This window comes from Salmo salar, chromosome 27 (assembly GCF_965601325.2).
Source record: "Salmo salar chromosome 27, fSalSal1, whole genome shotgun sequence".
Classification (NCBI taxonomy): Eukaryota; Metazoa; Chordata; class Actinopteri; order Salmoniformes; family Salmonidae; genus Salmo; species Salmo salar.
Genome location: NC_138317.1, coordinates 20,073,087 through 20,097,250, shown reverse-complemented (window position 1 = coordinate 20,097,250; position 24,164 = coordinate 20,073,087). Strand labels below are relative to the sequence as shown.

General features: G+C 43.5%; 2 protein-coding genes across 2 annotated transcripts in view; both read left to right on the top strand.

The window, feature by feature from the left end:
- Nucleotides 1-4,363: 4,363 nt before the first annotated feature.
- LOC106588606 (uncharacterized) lies at nucleotides 4,364-9,460 on the top strand. The gene is made up of 3 exons (XM_014177763.3): nucleotides 4,364-4,504; nucleotides 7,536-7,786; nucleotides 7,928-9,460. The coding sequence occupies exons 1-3, from the start codon at nucleotides 4,463-4,465 to the stop codon at nucleotides 8,526-8,528; spliced, it is 894 nt and encodes a 297-aa protein (XP_014033238.3). The 5' UTR covers nucleotides 4,364-4,462; the 3' UTR covers nucleotides 8,529-9,460.
- Nucleotides 9,461-15,187: 5,727 nt separating this feature from the next.
- The window catches only part of LOC106588620 (uncharacterized), a 77,476-nt gene continuing 68,499 nt past the window's right edge, over nucleotides 15,188-24,164 (top strand). The window contains exons 1-3 of the mRNA XM_014177785.3: nucleotides 15,188-15,448; nucleotides 19,690-19,844; nucleotides 20,111-20,677. Of these exons, the coding sequence (XP_014033260.1) occupies nucleotides 19,751-19,844; nucleotides 20,111-20,677 (661 nt within the window). The 5' untranslated portion in view covers nucleotides 15,188-15,448; nucleotides 19,690-19,750. The remainder of the gene's footprint in view (nucleotides 15,449-19,689; nucleotides 19,845-20,110; nucleotides 20,678-24,164) is intronic.

Genomic DNA, 24,164 nt, shown 5'->3' with positions numbered 1-24,164 from the left:
ATGTGTGTGGCGCATGAATGACAAGGTTTGGGAGCAAAACTGCCTCAAAGAAAACCAGCTGGCAGAAAACCACCGGAACGTGAGAATTCATGAAAACAAAAATCTGTGGCATAGGCAGACATACCATGATGGCAGGGCCAGCAAAAATCTTGGTGGGACAAAATTTGGGCACTCATTAAATTACCATAAAAGCCTACTCTATACCCTACTGTAAATGATCACACACACAACTAACGTGTGGCTTCGCAATACAGACCAAATAGTCATGTAGGCCGACAGTATGTAAATCCATGACTTTTGCATTTAACATGCGACTCACATAGACCTACACATAATACCCCATAGGCCTATAATGAATAGATTATGAGACTAGAACATAATACTCTGATATAACACTAACAATCACAATAGGCAGCTGTAGCCTATAAAGACTACAACAGTGGTCACCAACCTTTTCTTGGTCGAGATCACTTTATGAGTCAAACTGCAAACCGAGTGCAGTTGGAATGTGTTTCAATTAACAGGTGTGCCTTGTTAATTTGTGGAATTTCTTTCCTTCTTAATGCGTTTCAGTCAATAAGTTGTGTTGTGACAAGGTATACAGAAGATAGCCTTATTTGGTAAAAGACCAAGTCCATATTATGGCAAGAACAGCTCAAATAAGCAAAGAGAAACGATAGTCCATCATTACTTTAAGACATGAAGGTCAGTCAATTCAGAAAGTGCAGTCACAAAAACCATCAAGCGCTATGATGAAACTGTCTCTCATGAGGACCTCCACCGTAATGGAAGACCCAGAGTTACCTCTGCTGCAGAGGATACGTTCATTAGAGTTACCAGACTCAGAAATGTCAGCCCAAATAAACGCTTCAGAATTCAAGTAACAGACACATTTCAACATCAGCTGTTCAGAGGAGACTGTGTGAATCAGGCCTTCATGGTCGAATTGCTGCAAAGAAGCCACTACTAAAGGACACCAATAAGAAGAGACTTGATTGGGCCAAGAAACACGAGCAATGGACATTAGACCTGTGGAAATCTGTCCTTTGGTCTGGAGTCCAAATTTGAGATTTTTGGTTCAACCGCCGTCTTTGTGAGACGCAGTGTGGGTGAACGAATAATCTCCGCATGTGTGATTCCCACCGTAAAGCATGGAGGAGGAGGTGTTATGGTGTGGGGGTGCTTTGCTGGTGACACTCAGTGATTTATTCAGAATTCAAGGCACACTTAACCAGCATGGCTACCACAGCATTCTACAGCGATACGCCATCCCATCTGGTTTGGGCTTAGTGGGACAATCATTTGTTTTTCAACAGGACAATGACCCAAAACACACCTCCAGGCTGTGTAAGGGCTATTTTACTGAGAAGGAGAGTGATGGAGTGCTGCATCAGATGACCTGACCTCCACAATCCCCTGACCTCAACCAAATTGAGATGGTTTGTGATGAGTCGGACCGCAGAGGGAAGGAAAAGCAGTCAACAAGTGCTCCGCATATGTGGGAACTCCTTCAAGACTGTTCGAAAAGCATTCCAGGTGAAGCTGGTTGAGATAATGCCAAGAGTGTGCAACGCTGTCAAGGCAAAGGGTGGCTACTTTGAAGAATCTCAAATCTCAAAGTTATTTTGATTTGTTTTAACACTTTTTTGGTTACTACATGATTCCATATGTGTTATTTCATAGTTTTGATGTATTCCCTATTATTCTGCAATGTAGAAAATAGTAAAAATAAAGAAAACCCTTGATTGAGCAGGTGTTCTAAAACTTTTGACTGGTAGTGTATATGATAAGACTGGTCAGAGGTCAGTTGTTGTAGCCTATTACTTGTGAGGCACGTCGGAGCATAAATTGAAATAACTTTATTAATTTCACTGGACTGATGGTCGAAGTGGAGAAGCACGTTTCATGATTTCTAAAAGTGTTGAATAAAAAATGTAGTGGTGATCATTGAATCTGAATGTACTGAAACTGTCTTTAAGGCCCTCGATGAGATCAATGCAATCAGTGATTGATAAAGGGGGACTGGAGGTCCTTCATGGCGAAATCACTGATATCAAATAACTTGGCAAATGCTCCAGCATCCTCTATACAGTGTCTCTTGAAAAAATTATTTGGCCATTTTACTTGTTTTTGCTAGCCAAGTTGGCTAGTGAGTCCACTTAGCTCACCGCTCACTAGTTAGCTAACGGTGAGTAGCCTACAGAGTGTAATCTAGTCTACACAGCGATAGCTACGGTTTACTGCACATGGTATCAGAGCGAAGTGACACGTGCCACCACCCGCCCATTATTTTGGAATTGATAAGAAATTTTGTTTTTATTGGGTTTTTTTCACGGTAAATAATGAAGCATAATTCAAATTCATTTACATAGGCCTAAATGAAATAGATATAATGTAGAGCACTAGATTTTATGTAAGACGTCCTTGAGTGTCCTGAAAGACATCTGACAAATAGAATGTATTATTATAACTACTATTATTACTGAGTGTACAAAACATTAACAACACCTGCTCTTTCCATGACATAGACTGACCAGGTGGATCCAGGTGGAAGCTATGATCCCTTATTGATGTCACTTGTTAAATCCACTTCAATCAGCGTAGATGAATGGGAGGAGACAGGCTAAAGGATTTTTAAGCCTTGAGACAATTGAGACATGAATTGTGTATATCTGCCATTCAGAGGGTGAATGGGCAACACAAAAAATGTAAGTGCCTCTGAACGGGGTATGGTAATAGGTGCGAGGCGGAGGGGGGGTGGGGTGGGGGGGGGGTACAACTCTATATTAGGAACACCTTTCTAATATTGAGTTGTACCCCCCCCCCTCCGCCTCGCACCTATTACCATACCCCGTTCAGAGGCACTTACATTTTTTGGTTTTCTGAGTGTATATCCCTTTAGTTTTCCCACCCCTCCCTACTGCTTAATATGAATTCTATCTGATGAGGTATGCATGTTCAGGCCAGTGCTTGACTGGGACTGACAGAGGTGCCGGTACCTCATTTTGGGTGCCAGCACCTTTTATATTTAGATGCAGGAACTGCTCAATACTTTTTAGCAAATATTCTATAAGAGGTGCAGGAACTCAACCAGAAGAACATTTTAGGTGCGGGTACTCAGTTCTTGTGAGCTGCTGCCCAAGTCAAGTGCTGTGCATAGGTAAAAAGACAAATACTGCCCCATATGGAACACTGACAAGTAGAGCATACATGTATTTTTTGCTCAATCTGATTGGGTGGGCCTTGCTCCCGAGTGGACCACACCCCTGCAAAGATCTACACCCCCTTGTTGACAATGAATAAAAGTGAATAATGTACAAACTTGCCGCTGTTTGAGACTGATGTAGAGATACAGGAACTCCTGCAGGCAGCACACTAGAGTCTCACGTCTAATCTAACCTGTCCAAATAGATTTACACAGGAATCTGAGTAGGTAACTGCATGCCATATGCAATAGGCTACCGATTACAACAGGATCACAGACACTTTTATTATTCTAACCTATATTACTCCCATGCATAGTGGCACACACACAATACACTGTAGCCTGCTGTCAGAGAGAAAACTCATCTTTCTCTATCAGTTTATATAGGAATTCATTCTCGATTAAATCCGTTGCACTGAAGTTCTGCGCTACAGCGTGATTGATGCGTAAAGGCAATGTTCCCGTGTTAGCAGAGACTGCATTCACGGTAAGCTCTGCATATGTCGGCTCAATGGGATGTGACCTTTGCATTTTTAGTGCACTATAACGATACAGATTGAATCAAGCGCTAGGATATTTTATATATTGACAGACTACATCAGGTACACGTCCCGAGCTTCCTCTGAAGTTCTCCAAACCCATATCTCTGGAATCACTACTACGCTTCTATCCAGTGATGCAGTGAGATAAACAATTCAGATAGACTTCAGTAGCCTCTGGCAACATCTAGTGGTGATAACGCCACACTAACACTCCTAAATTCATTTAGTTTGAACAAAATGCCATACGATCTCACGTCTTGTTCTAATCAATAGGCTTTAATCAATAGGTCATTAAAGAGTGAAAACTGCACTTGATAAACTACCCTGCATGAGGAGCCATTGGCACACTACCCTGGTCTGCTAAATGTTGACTAACTGTTATCAACGATCAAACCAGTACAAGTCCCCAGGCTGGATTGCAAGCTGCTGTCTAGTACCATCACCCTGACTCTGTATTAAACCACTACCTTCATGGTTCTCTCCAGGTGTCCCTGAGCCGGATTTGGGATCATTACAGATGACCCTGCTGCCCGCTGACCCTAATCCTCCTAATGATCTTATAGCCAGTCAGCAAGCAACTAAAACCTACCTGCCTGCGCTGCCTTTTACTGTAGTGTTATCCCAACCCCTGCTTTCAGCCCAGTGCTGGACATAGCACGGAGAGTGAAAACAACAACAACAACAGCCTATCCTCCTGGGCTCTCTCGGGGAAGAAATGATTCGGCAAAAATTCAAGCTAGAGGAATTTGTCAAACCTGTGAGTATTATAGATGTATATCGTCATCACTTACCTACCTTCTTCCTAGTTGTGTCTTATTGGGATTATACATATACACTGAGTATACCAAACATTAGGAACTCCTTTTGCCCTCAGAACAGCCTGAATTCATCGGGGCATGGACTCTACAAAGTGTCGAAAGCGTTCCACAGGGATGCTGGCCCATGTTGATTCAAATGCTTCCCACAGTTGTGTCAAGTTGGCTGGATGACCTTTGGGTGGGGGACCATTCTTGATACACACGGGAAACTGTTGAGCGTGAAAAACCCATCAGCGTTGCAGTTCTTGACACAACCGTTGCGCCTGGCACCTATTACCATACCCATTTCAAAGGCAATTCAATCTGAATGGCACACATACACAATCCATGTTTCAATTGTCTCAAGGCTTGAAAATCCTTCTTGAACCTGTCTCCTCCCCTTCATCTACACTGATTGAAGTGGATTTAACAAGTGACATCAATAAGGGGTCATAGCTTTCAACTGGATTCACCTGGTCAGTCTATGTCATGGAAAGAGCTCAGTGTATATAATGTTTTGTACACTCAGTGTTTATTGGCAGTAGGACGCATTGTATGATGCTCATTAGTGTACACATGCAGTGAAATGATCAGGCATTGCTTGTTATATGCAGTCTATAACCTTCTCAGGAGTAAATAACACTATGTAGAAGAGGCAGAAATGATTGGTTAAATGTGTACAATGTTTGCATCAGTTTCTGTGATATACAGTTATATTCTAGGTTTAGATTAACTACTGTCTTCAGGAGATTGCTATTCTGATTCATTTGCTGATTCATTTGTTTAATGTTATACAAATTATTTATGAGCTATACTTTAACAGTCTTTATGAGAAATCAACTAAGAATATCACATTTTCCACATAAAACTAATGCGAATATTGAGGTCTCATTATTGATATCAAGTTTTTTTTTATTGAACAATCATTCAATTTTGAATGTTCCATTCCTATGCCACTGGTTTTGAATGAGTTGAAGCGTTCAATTGGTTATCTTTGTGGAAATCTGCAGCGGAATGTTGGACATTTACAACGAGTATACAAAGCAGACAGTATGACAATACCTCTAAGGCAGGTATTCCCAAACTGGGAATACCTGAGAGTACCAAGGGGTACGCACAATGCCGTCGGGGGTACGCCAAATCAAAATGTGATTCACATAAAAAAATAAAAAATAAATATTATTAATATATAAATTTTTTCAAGTTTTTTCTTCACATTTTCAATTTATGAATATATTTTTATATTTATATTTTCCAACGGGGCTATACATTTGGGTGATGTTTTTTTCTCGCCTGAGTAGCCTCGTTTCACTGCCAAAAATAAAATGTAACTATCTAGTGTTCAGCGAAATAACAACACGATGTCAAATACAGGTAGCCTAGTCAAATAATTAACATCCAATCACATTAACCATTACACTCTCGCGGGAATTCCATTAACGGTCCAAACGTAGCTGCTGCTCATGTTTGTATCTGTACTGAGTGGTAATGGTGGTAATGCGCATGCAAGCAGTTGCTCCCGACGCCACTTGGGTACACTGCAGCATCAACAGAGAGGCTCTTGTTGCCAAGGGAATGCCTGACAGCTTGAAAGACGTTTTGGACACTACAATGAAAATGGTTAACTTTGTTACAGCAAGGCCCGTGTATTTTCTGCATTATGCAATGATATGGGCAGCGACCATGTAACGCTTTTACAACATACAGAAGTGCGCTGGTTATCAAGGGGCAAAGTATTGTCAGGTTTTTTTGAATTGAGAGACAAGCTTAAAGTTTCCTTAACTGACCATAATTTTCACTTGTCTGACCGCTTGCATGATGACGAGTTTCACACGATTTGCCTTATCTGGTTGATATTTTCTCGCCTGAATGATCTGAATCTAGGATTACAGGGACTCTCTGCAACTATATTCACTGTGCGGAACAAAATTGAGGCTATGATTAAGAAGTTGTAGCACTTTTCTGTCTGCATTAACAAGGACAACACACAGGTCTTTCCATCATTGTATGATTTTTTTGTGTGCAAATGAACTCAAGCTTACGGACAATGTCAAATGTGATATGGCGAAGAACCTGAGTGAGCTGGGTTCTCAATTACGCAGGTACTTTCCCGAAACAGATGACACAAACAACTGGATTCGTTATCCCTTTCATGCCCTGCCTCCAGTCCACTTACCGATATCTGAACAAGAGAGCCTCATCGAAATTGCAATAAGCGGTTCTGTGAAAATTTAATTTAATCAGAAGCCACTGCCAGATTTCTGGATTGGGCTGAGCTCAGAGTATCCTGCCTTGGCAAATTGCGCTGTTAAGACACTGATGCCCTTTGCAACCATGTACCTATGTGAGAGTGGATTCTCGGCCCTCACTAGCAAGAAAACTAAATACAGGCCCAGACTGTGTGTGGAAAATGATTTAGGACTGAGACTCTCCAATACAACTCAACGTTGCAGAGTTATGTGCATCCTTTCAAGCACACCCTTCTCATTAACCTGTGGTGAGTTATTCACAGTTTTCATACATATAAGGTTTTATATGTAAGATGGTTAAATAAAGAGCAAAATGATTGATTATTATTATTTGTGCTCTGGTCCTATAAGAGCTCTTTGTCACTTCCCACGAGCTGGGTTGTGACAAAAACACACACTCATTCTTATGTTTAATAAATGTATTGTATAGTGTGTGTGTGTGTGTGTGTCAGGCTTACAATGATGTCAAAAAACAGCATTTGAGAGTGCGCTGACCCTGGTGCTAGAGGGGGTACGCAGCTGGAGGTTGAATGTTTGAAGGGGTACGGGACTATAAAAAGTTTGGGAACCACTGTTCTAGAGCATACAGTATTTAGCATTGATGGGTCTACTTTATAAGTATTAAATACTATGCTATAATTTCATCTGATGGCTTTTCAGTGTTGACTGGCAATGTTAGATATTCATGTAATGTAAGCGAGTGAGTGATATTAATTTGTGAGTGATGTGTGTTTTGTCACAGGTCTTGCCCCAACCAGAAGACCTGCTGACCTCTCAGGCTAAAAATACCATGATGCATCTCACCGGCCAGAACCACCGTCTAGCGTCTAAAAATGTATGTCATTCCAAAACACCTAAACTCCATCTGTCAGCCACACAGGGAGGGGAAGAGGAGGTGGTGATGGTGGGTCCGCTTAAGACTGGCTCTGCCATGCTGCCAACACTGGGCCAAGAGGGCCCTGCCACCCAGAGAGACTCCTCGCTCCTAGTCAGGTATGTATTATGTACTGTTGGCTCACTTGGCTGAGGCAGCTGTACATGTATTTTAAATTTGTAAAAACGTTTTAAAATAATATGAATTCATGCAATTATTTATTTGTTTGTTCATTTGTTCCTTCCTTCCTTCCTGTCCAGGTCTTCCCTGCCTGGCTCATCCCGACCGAGGGAGGGGGAGAACCTGCCTCCGCGGCGGCCTCTGAAGCTGGCCCCTCTGGAGCTGCCCAGGGAGGTACAGAAGGCCCATAGACAGAAGATGAAGGGGATTGGGCTGGAGGCCAAGGCTGCTTCCCGCAAACTGGACACTACAGTGGGGGACCAACCCTGCCCCGGGAAGGTGAAGGCCTGTGGGGTGAGAGGAGAGAGACCAGAACTGGTTAAAGGTGCGGCAGAGTGTGTCTCCACCCCAGCCCCACGTCCCCTGCCCCTGAATGAAACAGCACCCAGAGTCCAGCGACAGCAGAAGGTTCTGAGAGCGGAGCTTGCTCATGCCAACCCAATCCAGAGACACACAGGAGAAAGACTCTCAGAAGATATTGGCTCTACCATTAAAGACTTCCATCCTCCTCCTAGAAGCAAACCAGTCTCTCCCTCTGCCTCTTTCCCCATCAGTGCCAAAGCTCAGGCCCAGCAGGGCACTAGCACCACGTGGCGAGGAGAGCGTATGCCAAGCTGCTGGCCCGTTCCAGCAGGAGACCGGCAAAAAGAGGCTGCGTCTGAGGAGGGCAGAGCGCCTTGAGGAGGATCAGAGCAAATCTAACATGTCAACAGAAGGATTACCTGGGGAAGAGGCCAAGCTGGCCCAAGGGTTCCAGCAGGGAAAAGCCCTGAAGGTAGAGAAGACAGAGAAGACTAGGAGGACAGAGAAAGCCCTGAAGGAGGCCAGTCGCATGCTGGAGAAGGCTTCCAGGAAGAACGTCAGGCCGGAATCACTGGAGAACCCGCTGGAAGTGTCCGGAAAGGCCCTCAGGAGGATGGCAGTGAGCAACCTCCAGGACGCTGTTCTTTGACCTCTGACCCAGGATCTTTGACCTCTTAACCCCTGACTCCCTTTGACCAGCCCAGGAAGTCGTGAAAACAGACTTGACAGTGTTAAACCGTGTGTTTACTTGTTTTTATCACCTGGAAATGACTTTAGAAAAGCCCCTGCATCTTACTTCACATAGCATCTGGTATTCATAGCAACAAGCCAGTTACATTGCCAAGTACCCTGGCAGGCAGTATCTATAGTATATAAAACAGGATAAATATAGAAGTATATTATGAACCATATGTATTTAATATTTTGTAGAAAGATGATTGTAATAAAAATGTTTGCATGCCAACATGGTACCATTAGAATAAAATAATGTAAAAAAAATTGTGATATTTAACCATCGTAGATATTCTGACATAGGCTATTCAATCTCATATTTTGGATGAGATATGTCTGCATATGCAGGTGACATAATTGTATTTGTGCTTCACAGCGTATGTAAAGCTATGCGAAACTGACATGCATTCAGGGATTATCATCACGGGCTCATCAAACCGATACATTGGCTTCATCTACGACCCCCGAAACAGCTCCATCTACACCAAACAATGGCATTGAGTAGTAACATAGCAGAACTCACAAAACAGAGCCGCAACAGTAATCGGATGTTTACATTGACAACAGCAAATAAAGTTCATGAGATTTGAAATATGCCATTTACATGTCTTTTCTGAATCAGCCACCCCATAGATTGGGTACTGTGTGTTTAGTCCTTCAGTTCATTCTCTCATCTTTCTGGACCTTAGCTACTTCCCGTAGTTCATGTAATCTCAGAAGAACGCAGTAATGGTGCGTGGGTAAAAACACAGGGGAAGCCGATGTGTTGTGATAATTGGGTTGTTTGCTCTATAACCTGTTAGTTCATATGTCTTGCAACCGTGATACATAGGCCTAAGGGCGAGGCAATAAGAAGACACAATGGAAGAATAAATTCAACCACACCTTTGTTTCATCACAAAACCGGAGAGCAACCTCTGTCCGGTGAAATCTTCAAATCATATTGCATGTAACAACCAGTTACATGACCTGCAGCATGGTCAAGGGAGTTCATGTTTCCCACATAAAAAACTATTGGTTTAGAACCACGGAGAGTTACCACAAGTCACAAAGAAAACAGGAGCTGTTCCAGCACCATTTCAACTTCAACATTTCAACATCATCAAATCAACTATGCTTAGTCTAATACTGTGACAATTAAAATAAAACAATTTAGTCCAGTCAACATTAGCTAAATATGATGTGGCTGTCCATGAAACTGATTTCTCTCTGTGTGTGTGTGTGTGTGTGTGTGTGTGTGTGTGTGTGTGTGTGTGTGTGTGTGTGTGTGTGTGTGTGTGTGTGTGTGTGTGTGTGTGTGTGTGTGTGTGTGTGTGTGTGCGCGCGCAAGTACAAAAACATGTTGACTCACCCTACTTGTAGAGAAATGCCAATGCCATCCTCCTTTCTTTCATGTTGACGAAACGGTCTATCACTGATACTATCACTCAGTTACACGCTTTTAGTTTTTGTTGTCCTTGGGTACTGTACCTGGCAAAAATGCTTGCTCGCTAGCCTAACTTCCATTCCTGGGCAACGTAAACTAGTTACGTTAGTTACATTAGCCTTCTACATCTAGCTGCATAATGAACTGCCATCCTCTCAGGCCAGAGGCACAACAATGAATGAATGGCCATTCTAATCACAGGCCAGTAAAGAGAATTAAGTAAAACTACAAGTCCAAATCCATATCTCTACCCATCGCTAATTAGGGGAAATTGCCAATTTAAATTTAAGCTAGCTAGCCACCGGTGCACAACAACAATTCAAGTTGTTTATGTCAATGAAGTTTGCGCTCAATGTGATTTGATAGGAGTGATGTCAAATCCAAATTGGCATCCCTTGACACTGTTTTTGGTGCGCCAGGACCATTCACAGATGAGCTCACTCAGTTTATCTCCACACTGATTGGCTATTATTTCATCTGGGTTTTTTTTATCAAGGGAGGCCAAATGCTCGCTGGCTTCCCTTGCATTCAATGCTATGGGGCGGAAACAATGTTCATACTCTTTTGGACCAGACAGCATCAAACAGATGTCCTACACATACAGAGGCAGAGGTGTGCTGCTACGCTCGCTTGGATGCTTCCTCCAGTGAGATACATTCAGCCTCTTGCGAATTAAAGGAAAATTACGGAACACAAAGACGAAAGATGCTTTTTTTATAACTGTTTTTCTTTTTTTCTTGGTCAATTTTTTTGGGACGTCTGGCTTCCTTTGTCATCCATGAATACACACCACTGGAAGAATGCAAAAGTGAAATATTTTCAGAGTCTTTAAGCCAGCCAGGTCAACCGTGATACAAGTCAGTATTCCACGTACATCCATGTCTGAGGGCAGCGAGCGCTGTTACCTTCAAGTAGGTTTCAGGCATTATAGATGGGGCTGGTGGATGGGCTTAAGCATCTGCCTCTGATTCCGAAGTTAGCAAGTTCCAATCCAGCGATAGGCAAAAAAAACCTACTTTCTATCTCAAACCTTAACCCTTACTTTCAGCATTCGGAGTTAATGCCTAAACTTAAGATTTCTGAGTTAATCCCTAAATTAACGCAAACCTTGCAAATTCTGAGTTTTGAGAAATATGGATGAATGTCTAATTCTGACATGAGACTGTAAGAGGCTAGTTGCTTATGGCAGTGTTTTTCCTCCTATCAAAATGCATTACAGCTCTGTGTGGGTTGGGCAACTATCCCTCACTGCAACAAATGAATCTCCAGATTCCCCTTCTTCCACTCTGAAAGAATGACTGAAGATCACTCACATAAAAAGGTCTACGTTCTACCAATCGGAACAGAGGATGCGACTCTACACATCAAAACTTTGAGATGATCCATTTCTTTTCAAATTATTCCCTAATTCTAGATTTAGACATTCCAGACAGTAGTTATGGAATTCATTTAGGTAATGTATGTTGACCCTTGGCTAAATCAGGTAGTTTATCATAGAGAAAAGTAAAGTCTCCCAAAACATACTTGAGATTTAAAAGGTCAATTGTTTTTGCAGGTAAAAAGTGTCAAAGTGAACTGACAGTGAGAAAACACATGCAAAACCACATCACAGCCATTCAACATTGTTTAAAAAACTTCTGATCAAGTGAGTCGTATTAGGCAAGTTTAATTGACAGACTTTCCCCATGAACCCCAAATCAGGATACAGAAGACAACAAGAGCCTTCTAACATACAACTTCCTGCTTTGAGTCATGCTGCATTCTGACAGTGAATACATATCATTTTTTTATGTCTATGTGAACCCAGCGGGAATAGAACCTACGACTATAAGGAGTCAGATGACTCCTCAACCCTCAATGAGTCACTGACACCAGTAACACAGTAACACCCATCTGCTCCAGACCATCATCCGACCACCAGACTTCATTACCCTCACACCACACTGGGGCTATAGTTAGACTGGCCTGTGCTCTGGCTGAGTACAAAGGTAACCACAAATAGGATCTCAGAATGTATAGCCGTTATGTCTAATGTACCTATTTGTCAATGACGTACAATGAAAATTAATAGTTAATAATAATACTTTTGGTGGGTGCTTAAATTTGTCCTATTTCACACATCAGAAAGTATTCATACATCTTGACTGATTCCACATTGTCACGTCCTGACGATAGAGAGCTCTTCTTTTCTATGGTAGAGTAGGTCAGGGCGTGACTGGGGGGGCTTATTCTAGTTTTATTTTTCTATGTTTGGTTCTAGTTTCTGTTTTTCTATGGTTTTTTTGGGATAATCCCCAATTAGAGGCAGCTGGTCATCATTGTCTCTAATTGGGGATCATATTTAACTAGTTGTTTTTTCCACCTTTGTTTGTGGGAGATTATTTTGAGTTAGTGCATGTTGCACCTCTGTCGTCACGGTTTGTTGTTTTGTTTATGGTTTATTGTATGACTTGCATAGTTTCACATTATAATAAAATATGTGGAACGATATTCACGCTGCGCCTTGGTCCATTCCTACACACAACCGTGACAGAATCTCCCATCGCCAGAGGACCAAGCAGCGTGGTCAAGAGGAATGGACCTGGGAGGAAATCTTGGACGGGAAAGGACCCTGGAGGCAGGAAGGGGAGTATCACCGTCCGAAGGAGGAGATAGAGGCAGCGAGAGCAGAACGGAGAATTAGCACGGCAACAACGTAAGCCCGAGAGGCAGCTCTCCCCCCAATTTTTTTGGGGGGGGCACATGGAGTGGTCGGCGGAGCCGAGGGGTGAATCAGAGCCAGTCAGGGAGTCGAGTGAGGAACTCAACGAAAGATTCCGGAGAGAGGTGTTGGTGTTGAGAGCGCTGCAGAGCGGGCGTGCTTACCCTGAGGAGCGTGTGACCAGTCAGGCACCGTGTTATGCAGTGATGCGCACTGTATCTCCAGTGCGCATTCATAGCCCGGTGCGCACTGTGCCTGCGCCCCGCATTTGCCGGGCTAAAGTGAGCATTCAGCCAGGACGGGTTGTGCCGGCTCAGCGCTCCTGGTCTCCAGTATGCCTCCTTGGTCCAGGATATCCTGCGCCAGCTCTACGCACTGTGTCGCCAGTGCGCATTCACAGCCCAGTTTGTCCTGTGCCAGCCCCCCGCATTTGCCAGGCTAAAGTGAGCGTTCAGCCTGGACGGGTTGTGCCAGCTCTACGCTCCAGACCTCCAGTGCGCCTCCACGGTCCAGTGTATCCTGCACCGGTTCTACACACCAGGTCTCCAGTGCGCCTCCACAGCCCAGTACGTCCTATGCCTCCTCCTCGCACTCTCCCTGGAGTGCGTGTCCTCAGTCAGGTACGTCCTGTGCCTTCCCCTCACACTCGCCCTGAAGTGCGTATCACCAGTCTGGTGCCACCTGTCCCGGCTCCACGCACTAGGCCTCCAGTGCGCCTGCCCAGTCTGGAGCGTCCTGTGCCTACTCTCCACACTCGCCCTGAGGTGCGTGTTACCAGTCTGGCACCACCTGTGCCAGCCCCACGCATCATGCCTCCAGTGCGCCTTCCTGTTCCAGAGCTTCCGGCGACAGTTCCCAGTCCAGAGCTTCTGGCGACAGTTCCCAGTCCAGAGCTTCCGGCGACAGTTCCCAGTCTAGAGCTTCTGGCGACAGTTCCCAGTCCAGAGCTTCCGGCGACAGTTCCCAGTCCCAGTCCAAAATGTGTACAAATATATAATTACACTTTGGCATTATTTGGAATTGGGTGTTGGCCAGTGACCAAAAGCCACATTTTAAATTCAGGCTGTAACACAACAAAATGTTGAAAAAGTCAAAGGGAGTGAATACTTTCTGAAGGCACCGTACAAGTGCGTATTATATGCATGTGTGAACTGGAAATGTGTTTTTTGCATATCTCAATTCCCCCTGAGCAAACACACAACCACCAAACAATGTTGTTTTAATGTTTACTCTGTTGTGTACTTTAAATGTACTTACCAGTATCTGGTATCAATGCATTCCTCTTGCAGTAGAGGGGGGTAAAGAAACCTGTTGAAGTGCCGGGGGGGTGGAGGGGGGGTGTAGTGAGTGAAGCATGTGAAATCAGCAAGGCACCTCGACCTGAGAGACATCTAAACCACAAAGGGGCCCGACTAGGCGATGGAGAGGGGTTCTGAGACAGCTATTGGGGGAAGGGACAAATGCCATTCTGACAGGATAGGTGACAAGTTCAGTAAGAGAAAGAGAGGGAAAGTTACGGACAGAGAAAACCACACCATTGGAGAACAAGACCACTGCTTCCCCTTTCTTTCCCCCTCCTGCAGGGAACATGGCTGACAACACGCAATCTAGTAAACATTAATTCTCAATTACTTCTCAATTACTTCTCAATTTTCTTATATTGTTTAAAATAATTTTGCCCTTTTCTGAATGTACAACTGGTGTTCTACTACACAAGAGTCAGCTGACATGAGGAGCACAAGACAATATAAAGCTTCAAGCACACGTGTTCCTTGCTAATCATTTCCTCGACTCAAATACACCCTTCCCCATCATACAGCAAGTCCCCTGATACAGTAGACCCAGCCCACCACGGTCCTCCGCAGGCAGCTAGGGAAGCTCTGTTGTGGCTATCTCTGAGGCAGGGTTATGGCTGGAGGGTTGGAGGGGTTGGAAAGAGGAGGCAGTGGAAGAAAGAGAAGCTGTGTGCCTCCTGTCTCTGAGGGCAGCAACACTTCAGATGGTCGCAGCCCCGGCAGCCGTAAAAAAAACCTAAAAACAGACAGAAAGTTGGTCTATAATTGGCCAGGCCTGTCATGGTTCTTTATGTCCATGAGCTGAGCCGCTAGCTAGAGCAGTACAAGCTCGTCCCCTAGTGAAACCCTACACTCTCCCCTTCAGCCAGTTCCTCCCTCCCACTCTATCCACCTATCCAAGAGGTTGTAGCAGAATCTCACTTTGACTTTTTATCAACACTACACTGGATTGACATCGTTGTGGATTTTAGGATTACTTGATCCTAATTTCTTCACACCTGTAAAGGAGGTTCCTTGGGGGGTTTATCATTGGATGGGGGATGGTGCCTTTATGCTGAGCTAAGGGACAAGTGCACATGTGAGACTTGGAGGATAGGAACCACACAGAGAGACCTCCAGTGAAACTAAGTGATCAGCAATCCAGGTAGGATTAAATCAATCTGTCTTATATAAATTGTTTTATTTCTGGCAATTAATAGTTTATTTGGAGGGTAGTTTTATGTTTTTGTGCATTTGGATTTTTGTGTTTGCGATGAATTGCTCAGAGGAGCCACATGTTCGATTCTCCATCAGGAGTAGCTACCGGATCCAGGTCCATCTTTTCCTTTTGGACTGGAAAACTGGTGCTGTTTTTTACATCATTTGCTGGATGATGGAAGTCAGGTTTCTGGAATAGACATCTACATTGTAGTCCCTGGTCTGCCATTGAGAAAGGAGGTGGAAACACACAGGCCACATGCAGGATACAGACCATACTTTGTACGAGGGAGATCTGGGCTCAGGATTAAACTGCTGAGCTAAGTAAAATCACCATATTTTTCTCTTTTTAGTCAATTATTTCAAAGTCAACATATTGAAACTGAGTTGAAAGCGTGATATAGGGAACATATATGGTGACAACTGGTGACTGTGGTGTAAAATGCTTTATCTGATGGGACAAAGTTATGCGAAATGCAAAGTAGCACTAAATTAGTGTTTAGTTTCACAATTTGATCTCTCAGATGAGAAATCTGTTGAATAGTTAGTTATTCAAGATGTAGGCCTATCATGTGTCTTACGGGTGGATGAGTGGATAGTTTTTAAAAGAATGAAAAGTTTCCCAGTAGGCTGTATGCTTTGAGCGGGCGTTTGAGATAGCCTATACTTTCATTTTCGTCAGCTTTAAATACACACTAATTACAGCAATTGCAGCCATTTCACTAATAGGCCTTGAGCTACTTAATAATGGCAGTAAAACCTAAGAAAGTTCCAGGGCATAAATAGCTCTGTGGTAAATCAGATAAAGTAAGCTAATGCCAAACTAACCAGACTAGAGGTTAAATCTAACATCATGATGACCATGGTCCTGGAGGATAATGGACAATAAGCAAAGTGTAGGACATCACACAATTGTTATGTGGCTGTGGGCACTCCCTATGATGTACTGTAACTGTAGAATGCAAAAGAGGAGAGGAGAATTTAAACTTGGTCATGTTCTACTATTAAGTTCCTAGTTCTCAGTAGGAATCACATTCACCCAACGCATTTTTAAACGGGTTCCACTATTTCCCTCCATTTTACTTACCTAAAACATTCACATAGCTGTATTCCTTGATTTGATTATGCTGTCAGTGCTGTCCATAGATACAGTGCATTCGGAAAGTATTCAGACCCCTTGACTTTTTCCACGTTTTGTTACGTTACAGCCTTATTTCTAAAATGGATTGAATAAATGTTTTTCCTCATCAAGCTACACACAATACCCCATAATGACAAAGCGAAAACAGGTTTTTAGAGATTTTTGCAAATTCATAAAAAATAAAAAACAGAAATACCTAATTTACATAACTATTCAGACCCTTTGCTATGAGACTCGAAATTGAGCTCAGGTGCACCCTGTTTCCATTGATCATCCTTGAGATGTTTCTACAACTTGATTGGAGTCCACCTGTGGTAAAGTTAATTGATTGGCCATGATTTGGAAAGGCACACATCTGTCTATATAAAGGTCCCACAGTTGACAGTGCATGTCAGAGCAAACACCAATCCATGAGGTCAAAGGAATTGTCCATAGAGCTCAGAGACAGGATTTCTGCAGCATTGAAGGTCCCTAAAAACACAGTGGTCTCCATCATTCTTAAATGGAAAAAGTTTTGAACCACCAAGACTTTTCCTAGAGATGGCCGCCCGGCCAAACTGAGCAATCGGGGGGAGAAGGGCCATGGACAGGGAGGTGACCAAGAACCTGATGATCACTCTGACAGAGCTCCAGAGTTCCTCTGTGGAGATGGGAGAACCTTCCAGAAGGACAACCATCTCTGCAGCACTCCACCAATCAGGACATTATGGTAGAGTGGCCAGACAGAAGACATTCCTCAGTAAAAGGCACATGACAGCCCTCTGAGTTTACGAAAAGGCAACTAAAAGACTCTGACCATGAGAAACAAGATTCTCTTGTCTGATGATACCAAGATTGAACTCTTTGGCCTGAATGCCAAGTGTTAAGTCCGGAGGAAACCTGGTACCATCCCTATGGTGAAGCATAGTGGTGGCAGCTTCATGCGTGGGGATGTTTTTCAGCGGCAGAGACCAGGAGACTAGTTAGGATCAAGGGAAAGATGAACGGAGCAAAGTACAGAGAGATCCTTGACTGAAAACCTGCTCCATAGCACTCAGGACCTCAGACTGGGTCGAAGGTTCACCTTCCAACAGGACAACAACCCTAAACACACAGCCAAGAGAACGCAGGAGTGGCATCGAGACAAGTCTCTGAATGTCCTTGAGTGGCCCAGCCAAAGCCCGGACTTGAACCTGATCAGAGATCTGAAAATAGCTGTCCAGTGACGCTCCCCATTCAACCTGACAGAGCTTGAGAGGGTCTGCAGAGAAGAATGGGGGAAACTCCCCAAAAAGTGTGCCAAGCTTGTAGTCATACCCAAGAAGATTCGAGACTGCCAAAGGTGCTTCAACAAAGAATTGAGTAAAGGGTCTGAATACATATATACATTTGATATTACATTATAATTTTCTTTTATAGATTGCAAAAAAAAATAAAAAAATCTGTTTTTGCTTTGTCATTATGGGGTATTGTGTGTAGATTGATGAGGGGGGAAAAAAATCCAACTTAATCCATTTTAGATTAAGGCTGTAACGTATCAAAATTCGTTAAAAGTCAAGGGGTTTGAATTCTTTCCGAACGCACTGTATGTACAACATTCACTGTAAACAAAAAAGAAAAAAAAGGATAAAGCAAGGTCAAAGAATTATAACAGCTCAAGGAGAATGGTAAGACATTGCCACATCATCAGGCTTCCATACACCAAAGCCACACAGAGCTTTCCCCACACAACACTAGTCTAGCCCTCTGATGACAGAGTAGCATTGGGCCCACTGCCTTATATTTGACTCTGGTCTTTGGGCCTAGTTCACTGCTGCTAAATCACACAGACACACTTCCTGTAAGGATGACTTAAAGATATAGATACGTTTGATGACACAGGCATTGTAACCTCTCTATGGTGACGCAGTAAGTGCTAGCGGAGCTGATGTGTGTGTTTGTGTGACCCACTTCTCTATTACACTATGTTACCCCAAGAGCACTGTCACTGATTTCTTTCCAATGACAAACCACTCAGTGGTTTTACTCCCAATCAGTCCAGTCACTGGTTTAGTTTCAATTGGCCTGCTCAACTGACACATTCCTCAATGAATCTATTTCCAGAAGAGATGCATACCTTTAGAATAATCCTCAATGATGAAATGAGAGCTTGAGTACAGAATTTTAGCTGGTTGTAAAATCAATATTCCCAAAATAACAGCTGCTTAGCTGAATCACAAGACGTTTAACATCATATTGCATTCCAGTATTGTGGTTTAAGGAGAATATTGTGGTTTAGGATATTGTGGCTGAGGCAACAGGAAATGTCCAGTTGTCTCTCGCACCTGTCTGCTTCTTGGTAGTTTGATCGATGATGATCTGTTGATGTCTGGGCATTCCCATGAGCACCAATGACATAAAAAGGGCTTTAAAAATACATTTGAAATGACCCTCTCTCTCTCTCTGCCGCTCTCTGTGATCTCTCTATAGGTAATGTTACCTCTCCCGGCTATTACAGACACTTACCACCTAACCTCTTTCCATTTACTGTAACAAGCATCCTCACCTACTGAGTACTGACCGACACTGGGCGTCCATGGACGTTGAAAAGTAGTTGTAATTTGGTCAGTCAGCCCTGGCCGGACCAAATCTGAACCAATCATAGATGTCTATGTTTCCCATGTTTGGACAGCACAGTACAGTAGAGCATAGGAGAGAACAGTAAAGTACAGTACAGTATAATGTACTGAACATATCTACTTTACTGTACTCTACTCTACTGAACTCTACTCTGCTTTGCTGTGATGTACAAACTTGTGAGACAGGGACGTCTATGATTGTTTCAGACTTGGTCCGGACTAGCCAAATGTTTTTACCAGAATTCTGTTACCAAACTTTGCATCTGCACAGTTCTTCCGGTAAATGTGTTAATGTGAAATGTTCTGTGTACATTTTCAAAGTAGTCCTTGTGCATAGAATCATATGATTTGTTAAACTTTGAAATCAATGGTTTTTGTTTGGCATACATTCTAAAGTGAAAACTCTAAGTCGAAGCGTACTTCCGTTACTGTGGAATTGCCCATCTCCAGGTTGGAAACCTTGATGGTGATCACATCCTAAGATCCAAACGCAACCAGACCAGAGGCCGATATGGAGCTGCGACTGGCATGCAGGGCTTCCCTAGTCCTGGTCATACTGGCACTGACTCTCTCAGGACAGAGGGTTGATGCTCAAAGCAGGGCAGGTAAGGGCATCAGCTGTAACTAGCTGGTTCAAATAGTATTTGTTTTCTTTCATATACTTTGAGCTTGTCTGGCTCAAAGGAACCAATGGAGTAGTCCTAAAAGAAGAAACCCTGCCCACCTGGCACTCCACACTAGCTCAATCCTCAAGAGTTAGAAAGAAAGAAAATACTATTTGAACCCAAGCCTGGTTTTTACTATCTTTATGTACAATACTGGGAATTCCTCAGGTCTGAATTCTAACATGTTACCATCCACTTCCTCTCAGGCTGTAAGAATGTGCACTATGACCTGGTGTTCATCCTGGACACATCGTCCAGTGTGGGGAAGGAGAACTTTGAGAAGATCCGCCAGTGGGTCTCCAACCTGGTGGAGTCGTTCGACGTGGGCCCGGACAAGACGCGTGTGGCCGTGGTACGCTACAGCGACCGGCCCACCACTGAGTTCAACCTGGAACACTACCGCACCATGGACGAGGTGAAGAGGGCCGCCAGGAACATCCGCTACCTGGGAGGGAACACCATGACCGGGGACGCCATCAGCTACACCACCAACAACATCTTCACAGAGCGGGCCGGGGCCAGGCCTGCAGCCAGGGGCATCCAGAAGGTGGCTATCCTCCTGACAGACGGGAGGAGCCAGGATTATGTGTTGGAACCGTCAAAGGCGGCGGCGAAGGCCGGGGTGAGGATGTTCGCTGTGGGCATCGGGGAGGCTCTGAAGGTGGAGCTGGAGGAGATCGCTGCAGAACCTAAGAATGCTCACGTGTTCCATGTGACAGACTTCAATGCCATCGACAAGATCAGAGGGCGGCTGAGGAGACGGCTCTGTGAAAGTAAGTAACCAATCACACAGGCTCTGTGAGAGTAAGCAACCAATAACAGCCTGAGAAGGAGGCCTTTGTGAGAGTAGGTTATCAGGTGTATGATTTTTCTGTGACTGCCCTTACTCTTAAGTTTGTCAGGAAACAGATTCCAGCAAGATGTCTACATTACATACACAATCAGGATGACAGAATTGGGTTTCAAATTCCATTGAAAATGCAGCTACTTCTATTAATTAAAAACCTAAACTTTCTTAATATATATCCTGTGCCTTTAAAATGCACTTTAAACATAGCTAAATCTATATCACTCTGAACGTATGCACCCTTAAAACACATTGCAATTATCCCCTTAACCATACACTCCAAAACAAACGCCTTTCCTCTTGAATAGGCCTTTCCCCTCGATTAAGCCTGCTCCTTCATGTACTTCCTCGTCTCTGACTGGATGTGACATGATATGTGTGAGGTGTGGGCGTTAAGCAGAGATCGACTAGTGAATTATAATTTTTGCAACAGATACATTTTTGCGGCCGCTTGCCCCAGAGACTACTGGGTAAACGTTTGGTTAAGGTTTTCGGAACGCTGGATAGCCTGAATTACTCTAACCTCAATGTCTTTTCCAGGACCCAGCTACAGTACTACACATCCTTTGACAGGGACACTTTCAGTACAAATATGTTGCAATATTTTTGTTACTCGTTATAAATAACAACAGATATATGTTTAAAATGCCTTGACAAGAAACATTTATGTGCTAAAACAGTGAGGTATGTGGCCTGGGGTGGCTCTGGGCAGGTGAGGAAAGTGGAGGAGTGAGTGTGTACTGTACATACAGGACAGGAGGTGGAAGATGGTTGGTTGGATGGTTCACACTCCACAGTTTGCATTCCCCACTAAAACTAGCTGGACGGGAAAGCAGTGTATGGCTGAAACGGAAAAATCGAAACGGGATCCTTGGGACCTCCATGCTCTGATGTCAAAGTTTACATTTAAAATGGCTAATGTAAGGGTAGGAGTTATGGTAAGGGTAGCGGTTAAAAAGGTTAGGGCTAGGGCAAAGACAGCACAGCATGTTTTAGAAACTTTGTGGTTAGGGTTTAGGTTAGGGACGTCCCAAGGATTCCGCGGTCACACGGCTGTACCTGACGATTAGGTCCTCGTCACGAGATAAGTGTTGGACCATCATTTTAACATAGGTTGTCTCTGAAATGCCACTCCATTGGGAACTGGTCAAAAGTAGTGCACTACGAAGGGAATAGGGTGCCATTATAGATGCACTCATTGATTCACTCACTGCTGTTAGAGCACAACAGGACAGCAACACTACAGTATTCAGAGCTGTGTTTAGTGTTAACTCAGAATCATACTGTAAGCAGAGCCTCTATTCTTTACTTAAGTCAGACAGGCATCCTTGTGTAGTTAGTGATACTTTAACCACTTGAGTTTGGCAAGGCGCAAGGAGATTCATTTGGAAGCTCTTAACCCTGAGCCTTCCCTCTGAGCCCACAGATTCCAATGTTCATATACCCACCTTGGACTCAATCTATACATTCCTCACTAGTCATAATGCTTTCAGATATGCAATCTATTATGATATGAGGATAAGTGTACTCAGGGTTCACTACACAGAACCTATTTTGCCCTGGCCTCAAGTTCATGGCCATCCAACATTTATCCCTCTGTAATCTTTAGGATCACCATGCTAGTGTATCTAAGAATATCAGTGGGCACCGCACAGAGTGGCCCAAGTTATTTTTGCTCTGAAAATTACAGTTCTAATGTTTCAAGTAGGTCCTAAAGAGCATTTTAGGACTTCTACATTGTATGTTTTCACCTTTTCATCAAATGTTACCAGCCCACCACTGGTAAACAAAGTGCTGGGAGGATATATATATAAAAACAGAAACATTTTAACTCAACTAACTGTGAAAGGCGTGTTAGCTAAATCAAAGACTATTTAACTGCCATAATCTTTTTACTGATGAGCCGGTCTGAGGCGTCACTACAGTCCCTGGTTCGAATCCAGGCTGTTTCACATCCGGCCGTGATTGGGAGTCGCATAGGGAGGCGCACAATTGGCCCAGCGTCTTCCGGGTTTGGCCGGGGTAGGCCGTCATTGTAAATAAGAATTTGTTATTAACTGACTTGCCTAGTTAAATAAAAAATATACAGTACACACGATTTGATCAAAGTGCAACACCACTGTAGGTTTGGCTATTCCAGTGCTTTGGCTTCAGAGGATGTTGTTGATGAATGGCTTCCTAGTCTGGAAACCCAGGGAGACCCAAGGCCCATAGGAATTAGATGAAAAAAGGTTTTGTATTTAATTAAACTTAATTTTCAATTTCATATACACTGAGTAAACCAAACATTAGGAACACCGTCCTTATATTGAGTCAGGGCATGGAATCTACAAGGTGTTGAAAGCGTTCCACAGGGATGCTGGCCCATGTTGACTCCAATGCTTCCCACAGTTTTGTCAAGTTAACTGGATGTCCTTAGGTGGTAGACCATTCTTGATACACACAGGAATCTGTTGAGCGTGAAAAACCCAGCTGCGTTGCAGCTCTTAACACAAACCGGTGAGCCTGGCACCTACTGTACTACCATACCCTGTTCAAAGGCAATTCAATCTTTTGTCTTGCCCATTCATCCTCTGAATGGCACACATACACAATCTATGTCTCAACTGTCTCAAGGATTAAACACCCTTCTTTAACCCGTCTCCTCCCCTTTATCTACACTGATTGAAGTGTATTTAACAAGTGACATCAATAAGGGATCATACCTTTCACCTGGATTCACCTGGTCAGTCTATGTCATGGAAAGAGCAGGTGTTCTTCATTATTTGTATAGTCAGTATATATATATATATATATATATATATATATATATATATACACACACACACACACACACACACACACACACACACACATCACCTGCTCCACTACAAGATACAAGAGCATGGACACACTTGACCTTGCATGACCTCCCATTCCATCCATGACATGGCATTTCCAGTCTCAGCAGATATCTCTTTCCCAGTGGTGATACAAAAGAGCAGCGTGGCTGAATTCAAGAGAGAGATGCATTCAGAAAATAACCCAGTAGTTAATGAGCCTCAAAATGCAGATTCAGCTCAAGTTGCTGTTGCATTGTATGTTACTGCTGGTGTATTAGACCTATGAGATACCCCTGGGCCCCAAAAGCAAAGAGCTCTGCCCTGCATTGCTTCCATTTTAATAACTCTGAGGTGGATCTCTAAATTATAGATGTTAGGCCACATGGAGAGGGAGTAGCTAGCTCTGCAGTGAGCTCAGTCTCAGACCTTCAGTTACGGCTGCATCTTAAAACACATTGACGCATCATCTAAAATTTATATTTAACCTTTATTTAACTAGGCAAGTCAGTTAAGAGCAAATTCTTATTTACAATGATGGCCTAGGAACAGTGGGTCAACTGCCTTGTTCAGGGGCAGAGCGACAGATTTTTA

Coding starts and splice junctions, on each gene's coding strand:
- LOC106588606 (XM_014177763.3), top strand. CDS start 4,463: ATGATTCGGCAAAAATTCAAGCTAGAGGAATTTGTCAAACCT. Junction 4,505..7,535: donor TAGAGGAATTTGTCAAACCT/GTGAGTATTATA, acceptor GTTTTGTCACAG/GTCTTGCCCCAACCAGAAGA. Junction 7,787..7,927: donor GACTCCTCGCTCCTAGTCAG/GTATGTATTATG, acceptor CTTCCTGTCCAG/GTCTTCCCTGCCTGGCTCAT.